A 26,336-nucleotide genomic window follows, 5' to 3' on the forward strand; every position below is an offset into this window, starting at 1 on the left:
ACATCTGTTACTTGAGAGAAAAACAATTATGGTCTTCACAAAGTATTAAAGTTCAGAAACAACACACTGACAACAAAGATACATAGAGTTACGGCCACGGTTTTCCAAGCCGTAACCATGTCTATGGAAGCTTGATCGTCCAAAAAGCTGAATAGAAAAAGCTGGGCCATTGTCCTGTAATGCTGGAATAATTGCTGAAGATATCTGGACCCCAAGAACACCAAACAATTCAATCAATAATTCAATGCAAAATGAAATAATACCAGTATGCTTGGTACAAGAAATCATGAAATTAAAGCTTAAAAATTCTGAACACAAAAGGCAAAAAGCAAAGAATAACTGAAGAAGATTCTGAAACAAGGCCTTGCATGGAAGACTCCCATTCAGAATTTCTACTATTCAGTGTCTCAAACTGCCAACTAAAAATTGCCACTGCTTCCTCAAAAGGCCCCCTGATCCCCATACAGCAGGGGTCTTCAAACTTGGCTCTTTTATGACTTGTGGACTTCAACTCCCAGAATTCCTCAGCCAGTCCACAAGGGCCAAGTTTGAAGACCCCTGCCATACAGGGTGATGATGTTCATGGCATTTTGGATCATAGAATGGCAAGCAAAAAAGAAAGATGTAAGTATAGGAAGTAAATGTTAGGAATGTAGAGGCGGCAGAGGTACGTAAGTAGCACTGTAGAGTTTTAAGTATTTATTTATTTATTTATTATTTAAATGTATATACCGTCCTATCTCCCTTATGGGACTCAGGCAATAATAAAAATCACAATAAATATTGAATAAAAAGCCTGCTCTAAAATCCCCCATATAAAACCCCTAGCAAAGCCCAATCAAAACTACGCCAGGCCGGCCGCATGGAATAGATGGGTTTTCAAGGCTCGGCGGAAGAGGCGCAGGTCCGTAGTTGTACGTAGGTCGGGGGGTAGGTCATTCCAGAGGGCAGGAGCTGCCACAGAGAAGGCTTTCCCCCTGGGGGTCGCCAGCCGGCATTGACTGGCCGACGGCACCCTAAGGAGGCCCTCTCTGTGGGAGCGGACTGGTCGAAGGGAGATATTTGGTAGGAGGCGGTCTTGCAAATACCTAGGTCCATTGCCATGGAGTGCTTTAAAAGTTGTTACTAACACCTTGAAGCGCACCCGGAAGGCCACCGGCAGCCAGTGCAGTTCGCGCAGGAGAGGTGTTACATGGGAGTATCTAGAGGCCCCCAAAATCCCCCGCACGGCCGCATTCTGAACTAGCTGGAGCCTCCAGGTGCACCTCAAGGGGAGCCCCATGTAGAGAGCGTTGCAATAGTCCAGGTGGGAAACAACGAGGGCTTGAGTGACCGTGCGTAGGGCGTCCCGATCCAGAAAGGGGCGCAACTGGCGTATCAGGCGAGCCTGATGAAAAGCCCCTCTGGCCATGGCCGTCACATGATCGTCTAAAGACAGCCGAGCATCCAGGAGGACGCCCAGGTTGTGGGCCCTCTCCGCGGGAGCTAATGACTTGCCCCCGATAGCCAGAGATGGAGCCAACTGGCTATGTCGTGACGCCGGAAACCACAGCCACTCGGTCTTGGACGGGTTGAGTCGAAGCCTGTTCCTCCCCATCCAGACTCGCACGGCCTCCAGGCACTGGGACATCACTTCCGCGGCATCGTTGGGGTGTAGAGATACTCAGAGCATGCAATAGTTGCCATTTTATTAGTAAACCAAATGCTCTACTAGCCGAACAAGGAACAAAAGTGACAATTTCTAATGTTCTGCAAAGGAGAAGAACAGTAGAGAAGTATATTTAAAGTGTAACAAGCTGCTAAGGAGAAATGACAAAAGAGTTTGGAGAAGGAATATGGCAAGAGAAACTATAGCTATTCTTCTAAATGAGGAGACTTTTTTTCAGTTACACTGCATGTAGTGTAGTGTACAAAATGTAGTGTGCCGTATAGAATATGTTTAAATGAAAGAGGCTGCATGTAGCTTTTTTAAACATTAAAAACCCTTCTTTGAATGCATACCTTTTCCATGCATCTGTGTCTGTGTGCATACAAATATTCTCCTCCAAAACCTTCTACTTCTATAGTCTGGCTTCTATAAAGTACAAGACCAAGTCTTGATGTAAAAGATTAACATTCCCTCAATCGCAGTGAAAATGATATAGCTGATAGAAAGAAGGGCTGCCTTTCTCAAAAAGATGGAGCATATAGGAAAATGCCCCCTAAGACATTTGAACCTTGAAACTTCCACTCAACAAGCAAAAGAAAACCCTACTTCAAGCAAAACTCCAGTGTTTTCTTTGTTAGGTCCATTGTGAGACTCGAAATTCCTGATACGCTCAGGTACTTCAGATAATAAAACAGAGTATTTACCTGGGCATGGAGAAATATGATTTTTGTACATCTGAATTTTATATTTCTATTTTTATTCCTCCCTCTCACAGTGCCTGCCTGGATGCTGGATGGGAAGGGCTGGATGGGAAGCAACAGGCTGACACACCCCTGGCAAGACAGAAGGAGTCGGGTTTGGAGTTTTTTGGTCCAGGGACAATTGCTGTCTTTGGTCTTGGATAGGGTCACACTGCCCCAGACAGACTCAGTGCGTAATCTGGGGATTCTCCTGGACTCATAACTCCTGTTCAAGGAGCAGGTGGCAATCGTAGCCAGAAGGACCTTTGCAGCACTGCAGGTCATGCATTAGTAGATTCCCTTTCCTGGATCAGCAATCCCTGCTCACAGCCACTCCTGTCTTGACAACTGCAATACACTCCATGTGGGACTGCTCTTGAAAAGCATCTACTCCAAAAAAAAGCTTCAATAGGTTCAAAATGTGGCAGCGCGCATGGTTCTGTGCAAGTCTAGATTTGTTCATGTGTGAGCTCTCCTGCAGAAGCTGCACTGGCTGCCAGTTTGCTTCTGGGTCCAATTGAAGCTGATGGCTGTCACCTTTAAAGACTTACATAGCTTGAGGCCAGGATATTTGAAGAGCCGTCTTCTCCCAGTTATGTCTACCTGAGTCACCAGAGCAGGGAGGCAGGGTATGTTATGTGTGCCCTCTGTTAAAGAGGTCCATTTGGCAGTACCAAGAAGAAAGGCCTTCTCCACGGTGGCTCTCCCTAATGTGGAACATCGTCCCTGCAAGAGTAAAATTGGCTCCTGCTTTGACAGTCTTTCAAAAGGTCCTGAAGACATGATTTTGCCAACTGGTCTGGGTACCCCAGGGTAGCATGGAGCCCATCAAGTGGTTGATTTGATTGTTGTCATCACATTTTGGGTGTCACATAATTGGCTGTTGATAATTGAGCTGAATTTTCAGTATTTCTAGATTTTTGTAACTTCCATCAATGGTTAAGCACAAACAATTGAGTGATTTGATACTAGTGCGATGCAGCACTTTATCCATCAGTAATTTTGAAGATTTTTTTTTTTTTGTTTACAAAAACTTTGTAAAATGGTCCTTTTAAGGAAAGCTATCAACAGAATCTACGGTATGTCTCCATCACAGCCTCTGCATTTAGAAAACAATGTTTTTCCGATATATGTTTCAGGCTGTCACAATAAAATTCTTCACAGGTGTTGCACCATTTTAGGGGCACTACATGGTTCCTATTTGACCTCTAACATAAATTATTACGTCTTCTGACATTCGCACTTTCATGAAAAGTACCTTCTGGGATATATAACATTAATTTAGGGTATTTACATATTTACATTTCTATAACTTTCTCAATATTTTGTTAATTAAAATAGTTTAACTAGTTTTCACTGAAGAATGTAAAAGCTTGATTAATTCTTACAATATATATGTTGGTCATTTTTTTCATTTTGGGTTCAGTGGCAAGCACAGCTTCAGTTCCGTTGAGTTCTCATTATTTTATACTTATTTCAGTTAAAATTAATGACAAAGTTTCAGCACACATTGTGCTCTGAAAAAATATTCACATTTAAAAGGCTATTTGCTTTTTGTGGACTAATGATTCAAAGCAGTTATAATATGAAGGTTCACTAGCTTGTTCATCAAGCAAGGAATCTTTCCTTAAGCTTTCAATGAATAATCAGCACTTTGCATTGCCTGAAAGCATGCTGGCAATTGATGCTGTGATTTACAACTGGTATTATTCTGGACTGGCAGGGTATGTCCACTAGTAGCCTAGCTAGTCTAGCTGCTGCACCCTGCACCAGCCAGAGTTTCTTGGTTATCTCCTGAAGCAGACCCATGTGACAAGCATGGCAGTGATCCATGTTTAGTGCCTGTATATTTTGGTTAAATTATTAATTGAATTAATAATTTAATTTTATTTGTTTGACTTAAATTTCTATGTCGTTTCACTCCCAACATTGTTCAGGTATTGTTTATCCAATGGAAATACAAGTGTGACTTGTACAAAGTCATGACAAACATAAGTCAAATGTGACCTTTGTTGGGAAATGTAAAAATCTAAAAAATCGATGCTGGTTGGCTTTAGCATCCTTAGGCTGATCTGGTTGAGAATGGAGGCATTTTTGTATAAAATGCACTGGTTGGAAATGGAGGCATTTTGTATAAAATGCACCGTATACACACACACACACACACACACACACACACACACACACAAACAAACAAAACTAGCTCCTAGTAGAAAGCAAAGAAGAGAAACTGGATGGAAGAAGAAAGGATAGCTATATTGGGAAGGGACGAAAAGGGAAAAGAAGGAATGAAAGTGGATGGTGCTGGGGCAAAAGCAAAAAGTAAGTAGGGAACAAGAGCGAAAGAGAGGTCTAGACTGTAGGAGCTGAGCCGAGGAAGAGGTCAAACGTGTCATCAGTCTCGAGTCCTTTTGTGCTCACAAGAGATCTAAGTCCAGCCCACCTTGAATTCCGTTGACTCTTATCTAGCATCAAGTTGCTTTGACTATTAGTAATTCAGATTCTTGTGGCGAGCTTAAGCTTGCAATAAACTTTGATGTTCATTTGAACAGCCTGGATTTCCTGATTTCCCCTGCACTTGACATAGACATTACCAAATGTATATTCCTGCCTTGCAAACAGCTGTTAATCCACGAATATTTGTGCTTTTTGTCAGTTCTTGGCAGTAACAATAGTGAGAGTTGAGGCTTGTGTGTGGTTGCTGGATTTTGTGGGCAATAAAAGAGAAAAAGTATTTGCTGCCACTTGTACCTCTGCACATTTAGACGAAAGCTATTTTCCCCAGCCAGGGCCATGGCCAAGGATTGCTCATCAACTTCTCAGCCTGATCTGTCTTGGAGAAAGTTGGAAAGGAGGAAGAATGCAGCTTTAGAATCTAGAGAAAAGCATACATTATATAACCAAAGAAAACCAAAGCTTTACAAAAGGTTCTGATAATTCTGTATCTAGTTCTAGCTTGTTTAGTTAGGATTAATTGCTCTAAATTTATTTATTTATTTATTTATTTATTTATTTATTTATTTATTTATTTATTTATTTATTTATTTATTTATTTATTACTAGCTGTACCCGGCCATGCGTTGCTGTGGCTCTCGTTCACTCAGCCAACAGATGGTGCTGTTTTTCAAAAAAAAGCATGTTTTTTACCTGTCACAGGTGTGACATCTATATAATAAGTATATAAAAACATGCGCGTATTCGAATGCAACATTGTGTCAAAATTTCAAAGCAATCGGTGAAGAACTTTCGGAGATTTAAGATTTTGAACAAACGAACATGCACATTTTTATTTATATAGAAGATAGATAGATAAGATATGTTTTATATATAGTAAAGCAATAATACAAACAGAAGAGGAATTGTAGCAGTGAAAGCCGGGAAAAAAAAGAATGGCAAACTGCCACATGCAGCGCCTCACTTGGATGTGTCTGGAGTCTTGGAAGCTTGACTACCCTACGTTCTCCTACAAATGGACCTTGAGCTTGTTTGGAGGTTCTAGCAGGGGAGCGCAGCTATCGTATACCCTTGACCGAAGATCGGTACACTCCTTCTATCTGGGATGGTCGTCCTCTTCCACCGAGCGCGCAGCTTCGGGAGGGACGCACATGGAGCGGTGAGGGAGGAAGGGGACACCCGCCTAGCCAGCCAGATCAGCCGAATCAACCCTGGCGATCAATGGGGTGACAGATGTCGCAGCCAGATCGCCCTCACATCCGAAGAAAGAAGGATACCTCATACTTATATGAAGAGCAAAATATTGCTACCTTCGAGATTATGGTGGCACTTCTTAGCATATTTTTTTTAAAAAAAATATATATATACGTAGTTATTTATGCGTTAGCTAAAAAATACCGTGAACAAAATGCATGATTGTAACTGCAAAGTCCGTTTTAGTCGTCCTTAAGCGCGTTCCCAAGAGGCTTTGAGAAAAATGCAAAGCAACCGTTTTAAGTACCTCCTCCTGGCGGCTCATCCCCGCCCCCGGCTCCAATTTGCTGCGGCGGCAGCGGCGGCGGAGGAGGAGGAGGAGGAGGAGGAAGGGGTACCGGCACAGAATAAATCGGGTCTGCGGCGGCTCCCAAAAGCTGAGCGGGAGCGAGAACTAGACACGGATCGTCCCTCTCCATCTGAGGCTCGTCGGGAGCGGAGGCTGAGAAGGCTTGGGAAGGGACTCGGAGAGGTACTTGACTCTGTAGAGAAAAGAAGCACTATGAATGAAGGCTGGGCTTGCTGCGAGCGCAAGCTGCGATTGCTTGATTTGTTAATGGGAATTGTTTTGTTTGAGTGAAGGTAATTTAAGTGAAGGAAATTAGAACTGTGAATCAGTGAAACAAGTCACGGGAAGTTTTTAAGAAGAGATTGGACAACCATTTGACTGAAATGGTGTAGGCTTTCTTGCCTGAGCAGGGGGTTGGACTAGATGACCTCCAAGATCCCTTCCAACACTGTTATTCTATTCTATTCTTAATTTTTTTTGGGGGGGAGCCGTAAGATGGAACTGCAAATACAGAAGTGGCCGGATGCTTCATCCCTTTGGGTATCCCGACAAGGCGGAGGGTTTCTCAGTTAGGCTTTGCAACCCTAAGTGAACACCTGACAAGATTGCAGCTTGACTCTCTGTGCGTGAAGAGGGCGGAACGGGGTATAGAGCTGCCATCGCGACCATCGGCAGGAGTTTTAAAAGCTTTTTCTTAGAGTCATCATTTGTCTGATTTCTCCTCATCTCCCGTTTGTTTCTTAAGAATTCTCTGGGCACCGAATTGATTCAAATGAAGTTAAATGTCGTTCCTGAAAGAGAAGAGTTATTGTTACTAGGGCTGGGCTTTTAGTAACAACACAGTACTGTATATGGGTTTTATCAGCTCCCCAAAGCAAGCACGCCTGTATTTCATAATATACTTTTTAACGAAGTGAGCGATAACCTTTGTTTGCAATGGTCCATTTAGCATTCCATTTAGAATGGAATTTACCCTTCTGCTCCCTCTGACTTCCCACTGAGATGCGTCAAGACTTTTTGTTCAAACGTTTTGTTTGCATGTTCTCTCTCCTTGTAAAGAATACAGTAGTTAAGATCTTATCTGGAGCTTTATAGATATCATGCTGGCTATTCTCAACCGTGTACGCTAGATGTCACACACAAAGTCATCTGTAGTTATTCCCTGTAAAACCAGCTAATGGAGCTTCAAAGGCTAAAGCAGTTCAATACTTCTGCCTTTCCATTCTGGCCTAGAAAATATTTCTACACCAAGATAGCCAATTCTAAATTCCAAGATAGCTATTTAATAATAATAATAATAATAATAATAATAATAATAATAATAATAATAATAATGATAATGATAATGATAATGATAATGATAATGATAATGATAATAATAATAATAATAATAATAATAATAATAATAATAATAATAGTAAAGTTGGAAGGGACCTTGAAGGTCATCTAGTCCAACCCCCTGCTCAGGCAGGAAACCCTATACCATTTCGGACAAATGGCTGTCCAGTCTCATTAGTTCTCCATTGCCACCACTCTTGTCCATGAAGATGATGGGAGGAGTAGAGCAAATATTGGCAGGCCTGGTGACTTCAGACCTCCTTTTCAGATCTTCCTTTCTGCTTACGAAGTGCATCTGATCTTTATCTTTAAAAAAACAAACAAACAAAACGCTTCAATAGCCATCCCTTCAACTCAGATGGCAATTGAAGTAGTTTGTCTCACAGAGCCCTGGCACTCCCATTTCCAATCTTAAAACAACCCCCTCCCCTTCAAGAGAAAATTGTACTTTCAAAAATGAGTCATTTTTTTTTTCAGTGGCCGGATCTTAAGAGGATTTTCTGAGGCACCAGTGGACCTTAAGTAATGGCAGACCACTGATTACTACCCTAAAGCTTCTGCTTCTTTGCCACCTCATTGTCATAAATATGACAAGTGTCACACTTTGCCACTGTTCCTCAGGAATTATGTAACTGGATTGATGATTGATGGATTGATTGATTGATTGATTCAATGTGTACATAGCCCCCCATCTTACATATTTGACTCGGTGTCTCATACAATTGAAAACCAAAAAGCAATAAAGAATTATAACTAAATAATTAGGAAAAAAGCAATTAAAGCAATTCAAAATGTAATTTGCCAGAGGGGACAATCCATACAATATTTAACAATACAACTAGCATAAAAAATCACCAAATTCCCCCAGGCCTGAAGACAAAACAATGTCTTAAGAATCTTCCAAGAGGCCTGCAGCAGAAAAGGCTCTCCTCCTGGATCCCATCAGATGACATTCCTTGGCCTATATGACCTTTGCTACTGACCCTGATGGGAAGGGTAGATGTAATTGAGGAGAGGTGGTTTTTCAGATAACCTGGCCCTAAGCTATGGGATTAGCAGCTTCTTGAATTGAGCCTGGAAGCAAACTGACAACCAGTGGAACTTGTCGAACAAAGGTGTTATCAGGCAGTGATCAAGGAGTACGCATAACTGCCCCTAATACTGCATTTTGCACCAGATTGTCAGGGAGAGATTGGGCGAGCCAGAGGCAAGAGTCAAGCAGATAATGAGTCTGAGAAGATTAATGTTAGATATGAACAACAAGATCCATACCTGAAGAGTTCAATTAGCTATTTTATTGCTCATGCCTTTTATACAGGAATCTTCCCAGACTGGCAATCTGCATCTGGGCCAGACTAGATAAGGTTCATTCAGTGGTGGTGGTGGTGGTGGTGTCAGACCTTGCCCTCTTATACCTTATATAAGGATTCCAGACTAATTCCCTGCTTAACTTCTCCCCCTGGCTTGCCAGTCTCTCTCTGACACAATTGTAGCTTGCACAAGTCTTAAAGTTGCCAAGTTTGGAGAGCACTGCTGTAGAAAGTAGATCCTTTTTTTCTTATACTTGTTTCAAAGGGAGTTTTTGCTTTTCCTGCAAGATCTGCAAGCAAAAAGAGCTAGGGGAAGCAACTAAGTGTTTACCTGGAAGAAACCACTAGAGCTCCAAGCTTTCCAAGTTAAGTTCACACATATTTATGAGTTTTCCCTTCCTTGTTATCTAGGCATGTTGCTGCCAAGCTTTGTAAAGCAGTGGGCTATTTTCATACCTTTCTTATCAGAGAGCTCTACAGGAATAAATCTGCTTTCCAGTCAGTCAATCTAGACAGGGCTTTAGAAAATGGCTGACGAGTTGCCTTTTTTGTGACATTTATGCTAGGCTGAATAGATTGGCTGTAATAATTTAGTTATGTTTTGAGATCCCCTCTCCTGAATCATTAATGGTCATTCTGGATACAGAAAGACAGGGAATTTCAAGGACTTTCAAGAGTGCAGCTGTAGTTCATCTGGATATATGCCAGTTCTCAACATTATTGTAACCGTAGGGCTTTTGGGTTGAGTCTCTGACTTGAATGCATGCAAAAAGCCTCGGTTTGCATTGCTTAAGTATCACAACACATTTGAAGATCGGACATTTTGCCCATAAAATAACAGATTCAGATTCCTATGCTCAGTTTAGAAAAAGTTACTAAAAGGTAAGGTATTTGACCATGTGGAGAACCAAGTCTTGCAAAAGAGATCGCTTTGAGATGGGTCAGCCATATATCCAGACCAGGACAATTATAGTTGGATTAAATCAGTGGTTCTCAACCTTTTTAATGCCGCGACCCCAACCGGTCGTACGTCGAGGACTAAACCGGTCGTAAGTCGAGGACTAAACCGGTCATAAGTCGAGGACTACCCAACCGGTCGTAAGTCAAGGACTTTCCCTGCCCGGGAGCGCCGCGCATGCGTGGTTCCGCCCCCTGCGCCGGCCGAGGCGTAGCTGGCAAGCGGCAGAGACGGAGCAGGCCGACCACCAGCTGGCCCAGCCCAAGGGAGGTAAGGCACCCACCGGAAAAGGGGGAAAAAATGGCGGACAAAAAAAAATGGCGGACAGCCTTGCTTGGCGACCCCCATGAAATGGTTGATCGACCCCAAATGGGGTCCCGACCCACAGGTTGAGAACCACTGGATTAAATGAAGTTCACACAGAATATTATGTCATCAAGTTGACATACAGGTCTGGATCAAGTGAGAAGTTACCTGGACATCACTTCTGAATTAGCAGTTGATTTATAGAGGCCCAATTCTATGTTGCTCAAACTACTGTTTTCTACCAAATTTCTCTGAATATGAAAATATGTAAACTGTTTTGTATGCTAGCATTGTGGTTAAGTAAATAAGAGCGTATGTACAGATTTTCCTGTACTGGGAGTCATTGCCTCCTCCTGCATAAACAAAACAAAGATTATGTTAAGTGGTATGAGTATATCTGTTAATAAAATTGCATTTCAGATGTGGGTCTGATGAAATATCTTGATTTGATCAATTAGCCTTTACTCTGCATGTCTTTCCTGTGCTCTTGCAACAGAATGATCACTTCATCACTTTTTGTACTTTGTTTTGTTCCCTCCTCAGGCCCCCATCCCAGGAGATTAAGAAACGATGGCTGAGAAACCTAAATTGTATTACTTTAATGGACGAGGCCGAATGGAACAGATACGGTGGTTGTTAGCAGCTGCTGGTGTAGAGGTCTGTGTTTCCTTATTTATGGACCCAGAAGGCTGTTGGAATATTTTTGCCATTTTTTTTCTCTCTGAAAGAATCATCTTTCGGAATTTGAAAAAAAATCAAACCATTTTCAAGGAAAGATCTATGGGTAGTTCTCAACTTACGACCACAATTGGGACCATAATTTTGGTCGCTAAGTTCTGAAGTGAGTCATCATGTGATTGGACCTAATGTTGTGACCCTTTATGACCATTTTTATCATTGGTCATCATTAAGCGAATCATGCTTAATGATGTTGAGTGAATCTGGCTTCCCCAATGGACTTTGTTTGTCAGAAACTGTCTGAAAAGGTCACAAATTGCAATCACATAACTCCAAGACACTGCAACGTTTGTAAACGTGAGGTAGTTGCCAAGTGCCAAATGCTGAATTGTGATCATATGATGATGACAATGCAACAGTCGTAATTTTGAGGATAATCACTTTTTCTGAGGCCATCATAACTTTGAACTGTCATTAAATGAGCAGTTGTAGAGTCAAGGATTGCCTTTATATTATGTATTGTAAATGTTTTGTTGTGGCCCGTATCATGTGCTTTTCTTCAGGAAGTTTAAACACAATAGAACTGACCAGTAACCCTGCTGGTATTTTTGTCTATGTACTGCTTTTTTTCCTGCAGGAATTACTTGGGTTTTGGAAAGGGTAATGCTTGTTAAGAATCCAAACAGCCATACTGCAGGTTCCCTACATACCAGCTCTCATGCCCTTGCTTCCTCAGAATCCTCAATTCCAAGTTAGAGATGGGCGATCTACAGAATACCCTGTAGTGTGAGGACAGGTAATATTGAGGAACAAAGTGCAATGCTTAAAGCAGGGGTCCCCAACCTCCGAGCTGTGGCCCACTACCGGGCCATGAGCTGTTTGGAACTGGGCCACAGAAGTGGCGGATGAGCGTATGCACACATCCCCAATTGCGCGAGCAGCAGGCAAGCTCGTGCGTGCTCCATATATAGCTGCACGCACACGCACTTGTCCACGGCTCACATAAAATCAGCTCCTCTCCCCTAACCTCACTGGGCCACAAAGCCAGAAAGGTTGGGGAACTCTGGCTTAAAGGATCTATTTTGCTCTGTGAAACCTTCTCCACCTTGACTCTCACCCCTAAAAGGACTGAACCTTCAGAATGTTGTGTTTTTTAACATGCTCAGATCTAGTTTGGAGAGGAGAAAAGCCAGCAAGGCTATAAGAAGTGGTCCAGGTACATTGGTCACCCTTTGCAACTTTCACTGCTGGTTTCTAACAAGCAAAGTCAAGGAGGAAGCTGGCAGGAAGTCACAAGTGGCCATCACATGACTGTGAGATGCTGCCTAATGATGGGGTTCGCCTAATGATGGCAAATGGAACTGCCATTGTACGTTGGTGCAGGCCTGTGTTGTCATGCTTTACAGCCATGTCACTGAGCGACAGAGTTGCCAGTCCAAATTACCATCATTAAGTGAGGGCTACATGCAATTAATTTTTCTTGCCTTTTCTAAGAGTCTTTACCTACTATTGAGTGGAAGTGCAATCCACAAATCCTTGACTCGACAGAAAGCTACTGAATAAAAACAGGAAACTTGCCAAAGTTAGTTCAGTCGCCTGCTTTGCCTCCAAGTTAACAGAGGTCAAAGCCTAATAGGCACATATTGGTAAAGAGAGAAAAAAGGCAACAGGGACATAGTGTCTATAAATGTATGTTTCCTTGGCCGCCATTTTGGCCATGAGCAAATGCTTTTCAGCAGTGATATTGCAAGTGTATCCAACACATGTTCGCAGTTCCGAACCCAAAGCCCGGAGATGTTGTAGCTACCCTCTCACTCTCAACAACAAAGCTCTCTAGTGTGAGAAATCCTGGCTTAAATTTTGAGCAATTTTGAAGGCTTTGCCATCTATCCCCCAAGATTAGAACTTTAAATCAGGGGTAGTCAACCTTGGCTCTTTTATGACTCGTGGACTTCAATTTGGCTCAGGAATTCTGGGAGTTGAAGTCCACGAGTCATAAAAGAGCCAAGGTTGACTACCCCTGCTTTAAATCATGACTTTCGATCTTTCTCCATGGCACAAGCATGCCCTTGTAACACCATTTTTTTCCCTGCCACATCTCCACGATGTTGCCTTCATCCCAGTGCACTGATGAATGAGGCTTGTTATTCTTCATTAGCGTACTGTAGCTGCAAGGTCTTCCCTGCCCCAACCCTCACACCCTAACTACTATGCTAAGTAGTTGGTATAGTTAATGATTCTAACTAGATTTCTACCGAATCCCAATGCTTTCCTTTCTTTTGCTCTCATAATCCTGTGTGAGTGGCTTTTAAAGCTCAAGTGATGTTTTCTGTCCCCAGTTTGTTGAGGTTTCAGGTTTATGCCTAAAGCACTAGAAATATTTTGTAAAGTCCCTGATATAAGTAGTTCTCGACGTACGACACGATTGAGCCCAAAATTTATGTAGCTAAGCAAGACAGTTGTTAAGTGAGTTTTGCCCCACTTTATGACCTTCCTTGCCACAATTGTTAAGTGAATCACTGGAGTGGTTAAGTTAGTAACACGATTGTTAAGTGAAGCTCGCAAAAGGTGATCACATGACTCTGTACATTGCAACCATCATAAATAGGCGTTGCCAAGCGTCTGGATTTTGATCACGTGACCATGGGGATGCTGCAATGGTTGTAAGTGTGAAAAATGGTCATAAGTCACTTTTTTCAGTGCCGTAACTTTGAATGGTCACTAAATGAACTGTTGTAAGTCAACTATCTGTACATTAGGATTTCCCTGAAGGTTTATGAGCTGTGCAGAAGACTTAGGTGGAGCAATCTTTCTTCCATTATTCAATAATGTGTTTAACAGTGGCAACTTTGAGGATCATGTAAGAGGCTGAAAAGCAGGGTGTGCATTTTGAACCATGAACTAGTACATGATTTACAAAATTAACAACACAATTGCATCTTTTTGTCCTGTGATGCATGTACTTCCCTACTATATCTTTTTGTAGCTAATTGTGTGGATTGCATAATGCTAATCCCAAAAAAGTGAATATCAAAACTCTTGGTTGTACTACAGAGGAAAGAGTCAAATTTCAAGGCACTTGAATGACCCTACATGAAGCTTTATCTTTTTAAAAAGTCTATCAGCTAGTCTTGCCTAATTTCAAGTATGATTCAGGTAAAAAAAATTGGCCTGCTAAAATTTACTTTTTTCAAAAATGAGAAAATCTAACTCAGTATAAATATACAAGCCTCCCTAAACGATCATTCAGTTCTGGTCTGAGATACTTGATGTTCAGCTATGGTTATTTGTAGGCAAATGTTCAGTGATTCTTCTCAGTGAGCTGTATTCAATTATGAACTGGGTTCTAGAATTCTGAAGACGATTCCCTCTGCATCTTTTTTTTCTGTCTTTTAGTTTGAAGAGGAATTTTTTGAGACCCGAGAGCAATACGAGAAGCTGCTTCAAGGTTATGTGTGATGAAACTGCAAATATTTGGCTGTACCAATGGCACTGGATCTCTACTTGGGTGGAAACAAACAGAAGTTGTAATTCTTGAGTGATAGAGAAGAGCTATGGCCTTGTTCCCGAAGAACAATGCCTAATTAAAAAAAATAGTTACATTTTTACTCAGCCATAATCCATCATGATCTTGGAGACGGTTGGGAAGCTGTGGCCTTCTAAGCCAGGGATTGTCCAACTTTTTTAGACCACAAAACCTGTTAGTTAAAAAAAAATCCCAGTGTCCCTGATTAAGAGGAAAAGCTCTGGTGATGGAAAATTTGCTCCATTTGAGTGAACTTTTTTTTTTTTAGCCTCTCACAGAACTCCTTCAAATTCTGGTGCAACACAAGGCATCCAGGGAACATAGCTTGATAAATCCCGTTCTAAACATTACTAATGTATGAGTCCCATCAGCAAGTAAAAGTTGTGGTTATTCTAAATCAGACATGTCAAACACAAGGCCCGGGGGCTGGATGTGGCCTGCGAAGTGATTTCATGTGGCCCGCGAAGCCATCCTGGAAACAGTGAGGGAACGGCACCCGCTGCCTTGGCCCTGGCCCAGGCTGGCCGGGAGCCAATGTACAATTTTGTGGTGGCCATCTATGCTGAAATGCATTCAGTCTTAGCTCCACAAGGCCATCTGGAAACAGCGAGGAACCAGCCCCTGCCGCATCGGACCCACCCCCTGTGTGCATGCTGGGGAGGTGTCACTCTTTGTGAGGAATGAAGAAATGCACCATCTCCTGGAAGTGGCCAGCAAATGGCCCTCGCCTACTTCACATATCCGGCTTGATGGGCTCTGCCCTGGTCCCACCCCTTTCTGCCAGAGACCCTCAGATCTGTCCCACTCCTGCCCAGGCCCCCCACAGGCACCCTTGACGCGAATGATATAGAGCTGGCCATGCCCACCCAGTAGGCCACACCCATTCCATCCACGCCCACCCAGTAGGCTGCATCCACCCTGGCCACACCCACCCAGCCCCCCAAGGGCAACCGCAATGCTGATGCGTCCCTCAATGAAATTGAGTTTGACACCCCTGTTCTAAATATAGAATCTTGCAAATTTTTAACATTAGAGGCTTCAGATGGTACCTTCATAAATATAATAAACATAGGTTTGATATACAGAAACTGATCCTTTCCTTCCAAAAAATATAGGATAATTTACATCGGGGTAGTCAACCTTGGCTCTTTTATGACTCGTGGACTTCAACTCCCAGAATTCCTGAGCCAGCTAAGCTGGCTCAGGAATTCTGGGAATTGAAGTCCACGAGTCATAAAAGAGCCAAGGTTGACTACCCCTGATTTACATTCTCAAGGGGAAGGAATTCTGTGCCCTTCCAGATGATGAGTTACAGTTCCTAGCATTCTTCACCATTGGCCAAGTTGGGAGCTGTAACTCAACATCTGGAAGGGCAAAGGATCCCTGCCCTTGAGGGTGTAAATTATCTTACATTTGTTGGGGGGGAAAGCATCAGGTTCTGTATATCAAATCTATGTTTCATAAATTTATTAAGTTACCATCTGAAGCCTCCATCAGCACATGTTAAGAATTTGCAAGACTCTATATTTAGAATAACTGCAACTTTTATTTGCTGATGGACGTTCTTGCAGGGACTGAATGTGTTGTTGCCCTGTCTTTGGAATGCAATTCTGGCTCAGTGACTTAACCTAGTCACTTTACTAAAAATACACTATTTATAATAGAGTTTTAAGTCTTCATTTTAATTGTCTTTAGTGACTGTGTGTCTGTGTTTTGTTTCTTTGCCTTTTAAATATCCCTGATTTTATGTTTTATTGTAATCGAGGGAGAGAATTGTAATACAGATGGAACATTATGCCTTGAATGCTACACTTACTGCCTTATTTGGACAGCTTTAACTGAATATTACTTCAAAACATTGTTTGCAATTCTGGTTGGATGATCAGTATGACACAGAACGTATCTGTTTGTATTATTAAACTAAGTTTATTTTAATAACAAATTGAATGAGGCTCTTGGAGAACATAAGCATTTCCACATTTTTAAATTGCAATTGAGGGAGAAACCCTGTTTGAAAAATGAAGGAATAGATATCCCATTTCAGAAAACACTTGGAAATATACAGGTACATTTTTGTCCTGTAACTTTTTAAATAAGCTCTTTATAAAAAAGGGCAGCTTGTTCTCTTGACACATTCCTTAAATCTGATGTGTTAAGATCCCAGATATAATATTGGTAGACAGCTGTAAGGTTCAGTGATACTCTCTTTTTGTCTAAACAGAAATCTGGGAGGGGGGGGTGTCATGCAGTGCATTAAATAATGATATTGTTTGTTGTGTGAAATCCATTGTGGTTTGTAAATCATGTTTTATGCCTTAGCATATTGGGTGAAACCACCCTTATTGCTTTATTGAGCATAACGAGATCTTGATATATTGTGCAGATCTAATAACAGAACAGCAAACCCCATATCGCTTGAATGAACAGTTTCTTTATATCAGTATTCTAGGTAATAGGCCGGAACAAAAATAAAATGACCTTGGCTTCTCCTGGCTTCTGTTTTGAAAGTAAATATGTGCTTTGTAGGCAGAATATTTTATATCTGCTGTGTTTTTCTTCTCTCCAAAGATGGCTTGTTCCTGTTTCAGCAATCACCCATGGTGGAAATGGATGGGATGAAGCTGGTACAGACAAGGGCCATCCTCCGTTACATTGCTACGAAGTACAACTTGTATGGGATGAACATGAGCGACAGAGCATTGTAATGTCCCCACTGTACTTAGCTGCGCTTGAAATTTCAGTTGGAGCCCTGTCTATTGTCTCTGCCTTTGATTCAGTCACATAAGAGCATCCTTCTCACTGAAATAAATTGTAGCCCACTCCTCTAAATACCACATGGGCTAGTCTACCATGTTAAACCATAAGGCTTGTTTAGCAACACATGCTACTTTTGCTTGCAGGCCCATGCAGCTAACAAACCATCTGTGATTTTGTCAGCCAGGCTCTGTCATGTTTGTTTGTATGTTTCCCTCCCGATTCCTTCTGGGAAGATAAAGCTGAATGGAAGCACAGCATGTAGGACAGTTATTGGTGGAGCCATTGGGCAGAACTAGGCATGTCTGTCACTAAACAAACTTAACACAATGTACAGGTACACCACCTCACGTTGGCATGCAAGCTGTGGGTAGGTCAACCATTGGGATAGGGTTATCAGAATACTTCTTTGCTTAACGCCAAAAGAAAATTTACCAAGGCTGGTCCTTGAAAAGCAACTTTCCTTGTGTGTGCCTTTAGTTATTTGAATTAGAGAAACTGAAGTGGTATGAACTTCTCCCAGGGTTATGCATAGCTACTGTAGCCATCCGCTATGCATTTGCCACTGGTCACCTAGCATCCAAGGAAGGATAAACTTCTAGCAGCTGCAGACTAAGTTTAACTCCTTGATTAGATATTACTTATGACCAGTAAAGCTATCTGGTTAAATACATTTCCTGAAAAATTTGTCTATGTATAGCCATTTAGAAAGATAACATTTTGGGATATTCTATTTTTTTTTTTTAACCAGAGTACACCTATTTTAGGATTTTATTGCAGTTGTCATGTGTTCTTTACTTTGGCATGATGGCTAATTGCTTGCTTAGAGGGCATTCTGAAAACAGGACTCAAGAGTTTGACCCACACGTGATAGATCGTAAGATGAGCGCTCAAACTGATGCATGATACTCTGTCTTTTTAGGATTGACATGTATGTGGAAGGAACAACAGACCTTTCTCTCTTTATTTTGCCATTCCCTTTCTTGTCACTGGAGGATCAAGAGCGCCAACTTGTTACTATTAAAGAAAAAGCAACAAAAAGATATTTTCCAGTTTATGAAAAAGTAAGTGTTAATAAAGAAATGTTTTTAGATCAAGGATCACCCCCATAGCTTCCACCTGTTTTGCAGGTGCACTGCAACTCCAACAATCTCTTGCCTGGGTGGAGGTGCTGGAAGGAATTAAAACATCTGGAAAGCATCAGTTCCTCATCTCTGCTTTACACTAGGGATATGTAGTGTTGTTGTTTTTTGTCTGAAGCCTGGGCTTGTCTTGACAGGTATGCCGAGTCCTGCACTCTCAAAAGATGTATATCCCTGTTTTACATAATAAATATGTATACTTGCTTAAATCTTACCATGAATTAGACCAGGGCTTTTCAACCTTTTCACCCATTATACCACTTTTAGGATATGGCAATATTTGAGTACCACCGTCGCCTAGCAAGATGTCAAAAACCTGTGACCCCCCCCCAAAAGGAAAAAAGTGATAAAGTACAGGTAGTCCTCGACTTACAACAGTTTGCTTAGTGACTGTTCGAAGTTACAATGGCACTGAAAAAAGTGCCCCCAAGCCACAGCTGGGCAAGACACCTGCCTGCCCCCCCCCGGCGGTGCTCTTCCTCTGGTCCGAGGTTTTCATTGTTGTGAGCATTTCTGTTGAGGATTGGCAGCAGGGTGGGGGGGGTGTTTGGTTTTTATTCCCCCCGTCTGCTGGGTGGTTGCAGCAGGTTTTGGTCACTTCACATGACCCTGGGACACTGTGACCATCATAAATATGAATCAGTTGCCAAGCATCTGAATGTAAATCACAAGACCCTGGAGATGCTGCAACATTCCAGCTGATCAGCGCTTCTTCTGAGCTCAGCAGAAGCGCCAGGATCAGCACCGAGCTCCAGCTAGAGACTGGCGCTGATCCTGGCGCTTCTACTGAGCCCTGACAGCCCTGCAGCTCCAGCCATCTCTTGCTCAGGCTTGTGCAGTGCTGCCACCGGTTCAGCTCATTCCCTTTCCCCGCTACCACTTTTCTAGGATGTTCGCGTACCACCTGCCAGGTGCCAATGTACCACAGGTGGTACCCGTACCACTGGTTGAAAAGCCCTGAATTAGACAAATACATATTTAGAAATTATACCTATAGATCTTTATTTGCTACACTCTAGGAAATGTTACAACTGCTAAATTAACAATGCTGTTGACTAGCCCATTCCATGGTAGGTAACTTCTTTCCCAATTACCAATTTTATTTAAACATACATACTTTGAAAGAAGCCAGTTTTGGAGCTTCAGTTTGAAGGCTGAGGTTTCTCAGAAAGCTGTTCAATCTTGTTTAGCTTTGGGATTGACTGTTGCCAGATTCCTTGCCACATGACTCGCAGTGCTTTCTTCTAATAACTTTCTAAAGTTTTTTGTTTTCTTTTCCTTGTAATTCGATCACATCCCAACAAAATCCAGATCAATAAGTAAGACAATGTTTGCAATACATTTGCAAACTCAGGAGACAGAGGTTCAAGTTTTATATCCTGTCCTGCTAATTAGGATTCACAAGTCTGCATCTCTTCTAAGCAGTGACTTTATGAACTCAACTGCCTCCTCTTTGCTCATTGAAAAGCTGTAGTCCAAGATTAAGAGTATGCAAAAAGTAATTATATACAGATCTGGACCACTTAGATCAGGCATGTCCAATCTGTGGTTCACAGGCCACACGTGGCCCTGGACAACTAGTAATTGTGACCCCACAAGATCACAAGCTTTTAACATTATTATGTGCATTTATATATATTAATTAAATTATATATATTATATGCAGCCCAAGACAATTCCTCTTCACTCAATGCGGTCCAGGCAAGCCAAAAAGATGGGCACACTTGACTTAGATTCTGCAAATTTCAAAACAAGGCAAGAATTACTTGGTGAAGGCTGGAATATACCATTGTTGATACGTTTACAAATAACTAGAAGGATCTTCACAAGGAAGGCAGGACATTACGAGGGAGGGAAAAAGCAGAATTTGAAACTCTCATAACAACCCAGCACTAATTATGAGGGTGCATGTATAAACTTTTATTTAGGTATGACACGAGATGGAACAAACAACTGTATGATGAAAATTTCAGAGCAAACAGTTACAACAATAAGAAGAATTATGGACAAAATCTATAAAATGTACAAATATTGCAAATTAATTGATGCATAAGACAGGGGAAGTCAGAAATCCAATAGTTCTTTTTTATTTTCCTTATTTTCTATTTTTTCTATTTTAAATTTTATTAAATTTGCTCCATTTTTTCTTTTATTAACATGATTAAATGCACACACAAAGATGCACCCCCCCAAAGTAACAATACAATGGAGACTTTAAAATTAAGTAATCAGCTTAAAATCAAAATCTTTACAAAAACTGAAAAAATTGATGTGAATCTCAGTGATTCTTTTTCAATGTTATACACAACTTTAGATAAAAAAAATCAAACAATCTGATATTGGAATATTGTCATCCTAAATTATAATTGATAGAGTACTTTATTTTCAAATTCTATACCATCTAAATAATAGAATGTTAATAATCTTTTATTATATTATATAAACAACACTGTATTGAAATATGGAGATTTATAACAATATAAATTGTTATTATTATGGTGCAGTGGTTAGAATGCTGTATTGCAGTCTGACTCTGCCCACTGGCAGGAGTTCGATCCTTACCGACTCAAGGTTGACTCAGCATTCCATCATTCCAAAGTTGGTAAAATGAGGACATAGATTGTTGGGGGGCAATATGCTGATATTGTAAATCACTCAGAGAATGCTGTAAAGCACTATGGAGGGGGATATAAGTCTAAGTGCTATTGCTATAATGAAAAGGGGAGAAATTATGGCTATGATGTTCCTTCTGAGTAATATAGTAAAACCACCATTTCAGCACTTTTGTTTTGCATAATAAACAAGGCTCATTCATTTTTTACTATACTCTTAGAAGATCTCTCCCCTGGAATCTTGGAAATCAGTGAGTGGCTGCTATTAGACTTGGTCTCTTCCCCTTGCCCTTACAGGTGCTGAAGGATCATGGACAAGATTTCCTTGTTGGCAATCGGTTTAGCTTGGCAGACATACACCTCTTTGAAACTATTTTAATGGCAGAGGAAAAAGTCCCCACTATCCTGAATGAATTTCCTCTATTGCAGGTATGGGAAAATAATTAAAGTGTTAATTGCGCTATTCCTTTAAATTTAAAGCCTTCTCTTTCATCCATTTGAAAGAAGAAAATAAAAGTGCTCCTGTATAATTTTTTGCACTGCAGATGAGATTTCTAACTTGCTAAAGTTAACCCGCCCAGAGTCGCTCTCAAAGCAAGCTAGGCAGCACATAAATTTCTTAAACTTCTTAAACTTCTGTGCGATACATGACCACAAAATAACATCAATAATAATTCCTTCAACAGACTATTGCTTGATACAACGGCATAAAATGCTTTTTAAAATTTGATAATTCTATAATCAATATTAAGTAAATTCATTTACTTAATATTCATATAAATTTATATAATCTGGTTATTTGAGAGATGGTTATGTGTGTTTAATCTTGGTTAAATTGCTCTGAACATTGAAACAGAAGTGTTACATTTCCAGACAACATGGGACATCTTTCCCCCATTCCTTTTGATTGCTTTTGTATTTTTAATTCATATCCTAAATATAAGATTTGAAGTTGTATTGGCATAAGTCTTGATGTTCACACTCTTCATTTACTTTATCCAAACTAGTGTAAATAGGTCTATTTATTCTAACTAAAGTTGTTTGGGCAGGTTACAAATTTATTAAATGGTTAAAAAATATTACTTTTTTGTTAAAAAATAACTAAGTAAAGTGCATTTAATAAATAGCCCAGGAGAAATATAAACATACAACATCCATTTGTGTAAAACACCACATAAATGCCTTAGAAAATGGATCTCTCTGTTGATGATGATAATCTATTAAGGATTGCTTCTGTAGAGCATCTATTCGGTAAGCAGTGCCCCAGAGTCAACATTATTCTTGAGGGCATTCAGATGAACAAATAGCCCAGAAAGATACATAACAAAAAAGGCATTATTTGAGATAGTTTAGTCGCATTTATTAGTATGTGCCAGTTCAACATTCATTAATACAGGTATAACAAGAACCATGGTACTAACCTTTGCCATGAGCATTGAACAGGATTTTATCAAATGAATTAAAAGTAGTTGGTATTGTGTATATTGTGACTTGTGTCATAATTGTAGCTTTTTGATTGTTTAATGCTAAAGTCCAGTTGATGAAAGTGTTTTCATCCTCCCCGCTAGGCTTTTAAAACAAGGATGAGTCACATTCCCACAATTAAGAAGTTTCTGGAACCAGGAAGCCAGCGGAAACCTATCCCTGATGCTAAATATGTGGAAACCGTGAGAAATGTTCTCCAGATGTATCACCAGCTAAAGCCAAGTCCTTAAGATTCCATCAAGTTGTTCTGATGATTTTGAAGAATTACAGAATTGTGTAATATGTCTAAGACAAAAGCCATGCTTTCACATTAGAGACACACACAATTTGCAGGAGTATCGCACCACCTTTGCAAACTGGATTATAGACTGTGAATATAGCTTCTTATGTAGATGATAGTGACAGTTATAGCAAAGAAAGAGGATCATGATTGTAAAGAGATTTGATGTAAGCATATTGACTGATTAAGATCTACATTCATTAAGAGAATCACAATTTTAAGAAGTGGTGTTTAATTCTAGACCACCTGTAATCTCTAATTATTATTTTTTTGGCAACTCCATAGCTTCCCTGAAATTATAATATTGAGACTGAGTGACCAATTTCCAAAATAGGATCTCACAAGTTTTGGTAGAAAACAAAATGCGGGTCAATGAAAAAAGTTAATTCTTCTAATACATAAACCAAGCATGCAGTCTTTTGGAAGAAATTCTGTCTCACCATTCAGCATGTCACAGGATAGTTATCCAGGCCACTGCTGTCTTTAACCACCACCACCACCATTTTCTTTTTGTAAAATGTGATCTGGCTATCAAAAGTTGCCTGCTGTTTTAAAGGGTATTGTGCATCATTACATTGTATGAAGTAATATTTTTACTAGTCCAATAAAGTAAAATTTAGCAAGAAACAGAAAAAAACATTTTCTATCTAACATTGTATTTTATTACAGGTAAAAAAAGTTTTTTGTTTTTAAACCTTCTTTTTCCTTTCCCTTTCTGTTGTCCCAAACCATACATGGTGTGTTCCTTGATTTTGATTCTAAGTGGTTTGCAAATTCAGCCATTGTGGCATATACAACGAACCAGGATTTAGCAGTGTTACATATAACATGGCATAAAAAGTGCTCAAATTAAATACATTTAGGATTGAAACATATATGTCCAGGTGTCCATAGTATTGTATCAATCTCTTAAAATGCATATATATCAATATTTTAGTACATTTACATTTAATTTGTGGTATTCATTTGTATAGTGACTGACTACTTTTCTCATATTGATCTGTTGCTACTGTGCTTTGGAATTTTATTGTTCTTAATGAGCTGTTTTCTTGCACAGAAAAATATTTGTTTGCCTGATCGCCCAGAAAGAACGCTCATTTCTGATTTTATCAGGATCTTTTGATTGTAATCTTTTTATGAATGACAATTATAGATAAAACACATACTCTACTATGAAGTTTTTTAGGACCCACTTATTCATTCATTAAACACTCTGAATGCAATTTACAATTTTATAATTAAAAAATACCCACTTCAGGTGAATATGTTAGAATGTAAGCATATTGCATAGGATTTCCAAGAATAGGTTAAAATGTAGGATTTCTTTCGCACAACTTACCAATGTAACAAATGAAATAGTTTAAAAAGGGTAAAATTAAGGAAGCAGTATAATCCACTGTCTGAAGCAAAAAGTGTCCCTTAGAGAGCCAGCAAATCCAGGCTTCTAGGTCGTTAGCATTTTTCTCTTAGACTTGGCCAGCTCTCTTACTGATTAATATTCTGGTTAAATGGGTTAAAGAAATATGTGTCTCTAAGAATAACATAACTAATGGCACAGGCTCTGTCTCACACATCTGTGCAGACACATTCCCACTATTTTTTAAAAAAATGTCTTTTTTTTAAAAAAATAAGTTATCTCTTGTGAAGTTGCATGACAGCAATACACTCTAGCACAGTGGTTCTCAACCTTTTTAATGCCGCGACCCCAACTGGTCGTAAGTCGAGGACTAAGCCGGTCGTAAGTCGAGGACTAAGCCGGTCGTAAGTCGAGGACTACCCAACCGGTCGTAAGTCGAGGACTTTCCCTGCCCGGGAGCACCACGCATGCGTGGTTCCGCCCCCTGCGCCGGCCGAGGCGTAGCTGGCAAGCGGCAGAGACGGAGCAGGCCCCACCACCAGCTGGCCCAGCCCAAGGGAGGTAAGGCACCCGCCGGAAAAGGGGAAAAAAATGGCGGACAGCCTTGCTTGGCGACCCCCGTGAAATGGTCGATCGACCCCAAATGGGGTCCCGACCCACAGGTTGAGAACCACTGCTCTAGCACTTATGAAAGGAATAAGACGCTAAACAAAACTAAGGTCTTTTTGGGGCGTGTGCCTTTGAGTGACTGGCAACTGAATTAATGCCTGCAGTTTTCTTGCCAAAATTATGGAAGTGGCTTGCCATTGTCTCCTTCAGAGGGCTAAGGGGGAATGACTGGCTCAAGGTCACCCAGCTGGCTTCACACCTAAGGCAGCACTAGAACTCAAAGTCTCCTGCTTTCTAGCTTGGTGCCTTAACCACTGCACTATAATGTCCCATTGCCATCTTGTGGTTAAAGGATGACATTTCATGATTTAGTTAAGAACACCAACATCAAATGTTTTCAGCAAAAGTATTTCATGCAGTACAGTCATGTGATATGGTACTTTATGAACTTAGTCATGGTAGTTCTAGTCCCAACTGCTGTTAACTAAGGACTGCTTGTAAAAACATAAGCAAACAGACTGGAAGAGCCTTGCTTAATACCTTCAATGCTGATTGGCTCCCATTTCTAACATCAGAGCCGATTGTTCGGAGAGAATTTGCAGTAGAAAAATGATCAGAGCCAAACTGTTCGAACAAGATCATTATCCTGTACAGTCCACAGAAGTGTGCAGGGACATTATAAATTAATATTAACCAACTCCCTTAAAACACTGGAGAAATACAGCTCAGTTATTTTTAGAAAATTAATTTCTCAGAACGCTTTGTTGCTTTTCTGGTACATCAAAATATCTTATTTCCTACCTTAGCTCTTGTATTGGCTACCTGTGGTCAGGATGGAGGTCAACAAATTCAGTTCTTGCTCTCTCTCGGTGTCCATTTTTTCCCCTCTAGTTTATACAGAGGAAATATATAGACACCCTGTTCAGACGTTTCTCAGGACTTAGCCAAAATACCTATACTGTGTTACAATCAATTTAACTTTGTGATTTCATGTAACAAAATATTTACCCTATTTTAGGCCCTTAGAGCAAGAATTTGTGAAATTCCTTCCATTAAGAAGATTGCAACCAGCAATCCAAAGGAAGCCACCATTTGAATGGAAAGTTTATAGCAAAAATGAAACATTGCAGTTTTCCCCCAAACATTGAATGTGTACCAAAAGCAAATTAAACCCAATGCTGGTTTGAGATTATGTGCTAAGAAATGTATCATTTCATAACAAACTAGTAATTATAAACACATACATATTGGTTTACTTGTTTATTTAAACAATACTATCTTATTCCACACCAAGACAACAAACAACAATACAGTCATATTTCCATTTTTTCCCCTTATATATGAACATGTACTGTTTTAAAAAAATAGAAAAACCACAATGCACCTAAAGTATAAAAAGTATCATGCAAGTAAATAGAAATAAGTATACAAATATCAGTTCAAGTGAAACAGTATTGTTTCAAAACAAGATGTTAACAGAATGCTGATAGAAAAAAATATTTCATACCATTTAGATGTCACTCAAAAGCATAAAATATTGCATAGTTTTGTATAAAAGCCCATCCTAATTTATATGCAGAAACTGACCAGAACTTG

The 26,336-nt window shown here is 40.4% G+C and overlaps 1 protein-coding gene across 1 annotated transcript; it reads left to right on the forward strand.

Moving 5' to 3' along the window:
- Positions 1 to 10,853: 10,853 nt before the first annotated feature.
- On the forward strand, positions 10,854 to 23,399 carry LOC107292166 (glutathione S-transferase 3). Its single transcript, XM_015821229.1, has 6 exons — positions 10,854 to 10,954; positions 14,372 to 14,423; positions 17,070 to 17,202; positions 18,178 to 18,319; positions 21,307 to 21,438; positions 22,578 to 23,399. Exons 1-6 carry the CDS (start codon positions 10,868 to 10,870, stop codon positions 22,722 to 22,724), a joined length of 693 nt encoding a protein of 230 aa, XP_015676715.1. The 5' UTR covers positions 10,854 to 10,867; the 3' UTR covers positions 22,725 to 23,399.
- Positions 23,400 to 26,336: the final 2,937 nt, after the last annotated feature.

Source organism: Protobothrops mucrosquamatus, unplaced genomic scaffold (assembly GCF_001527695.2).
Source record: "Protobothrops mucrosquamatus isolate PMUCROS unplaced genomic scaffold, P.Mucros_1.0 scaffold1278, whole genome shotgun sequence".
Classification (NCBI taxonomy): domain Eukaryota; kingdom Metazoa; phylum Chordata; class Lepidosauria; order Squamata; family Viperidae; genus Protobothrops; species Protobothrops mucrosquamatus.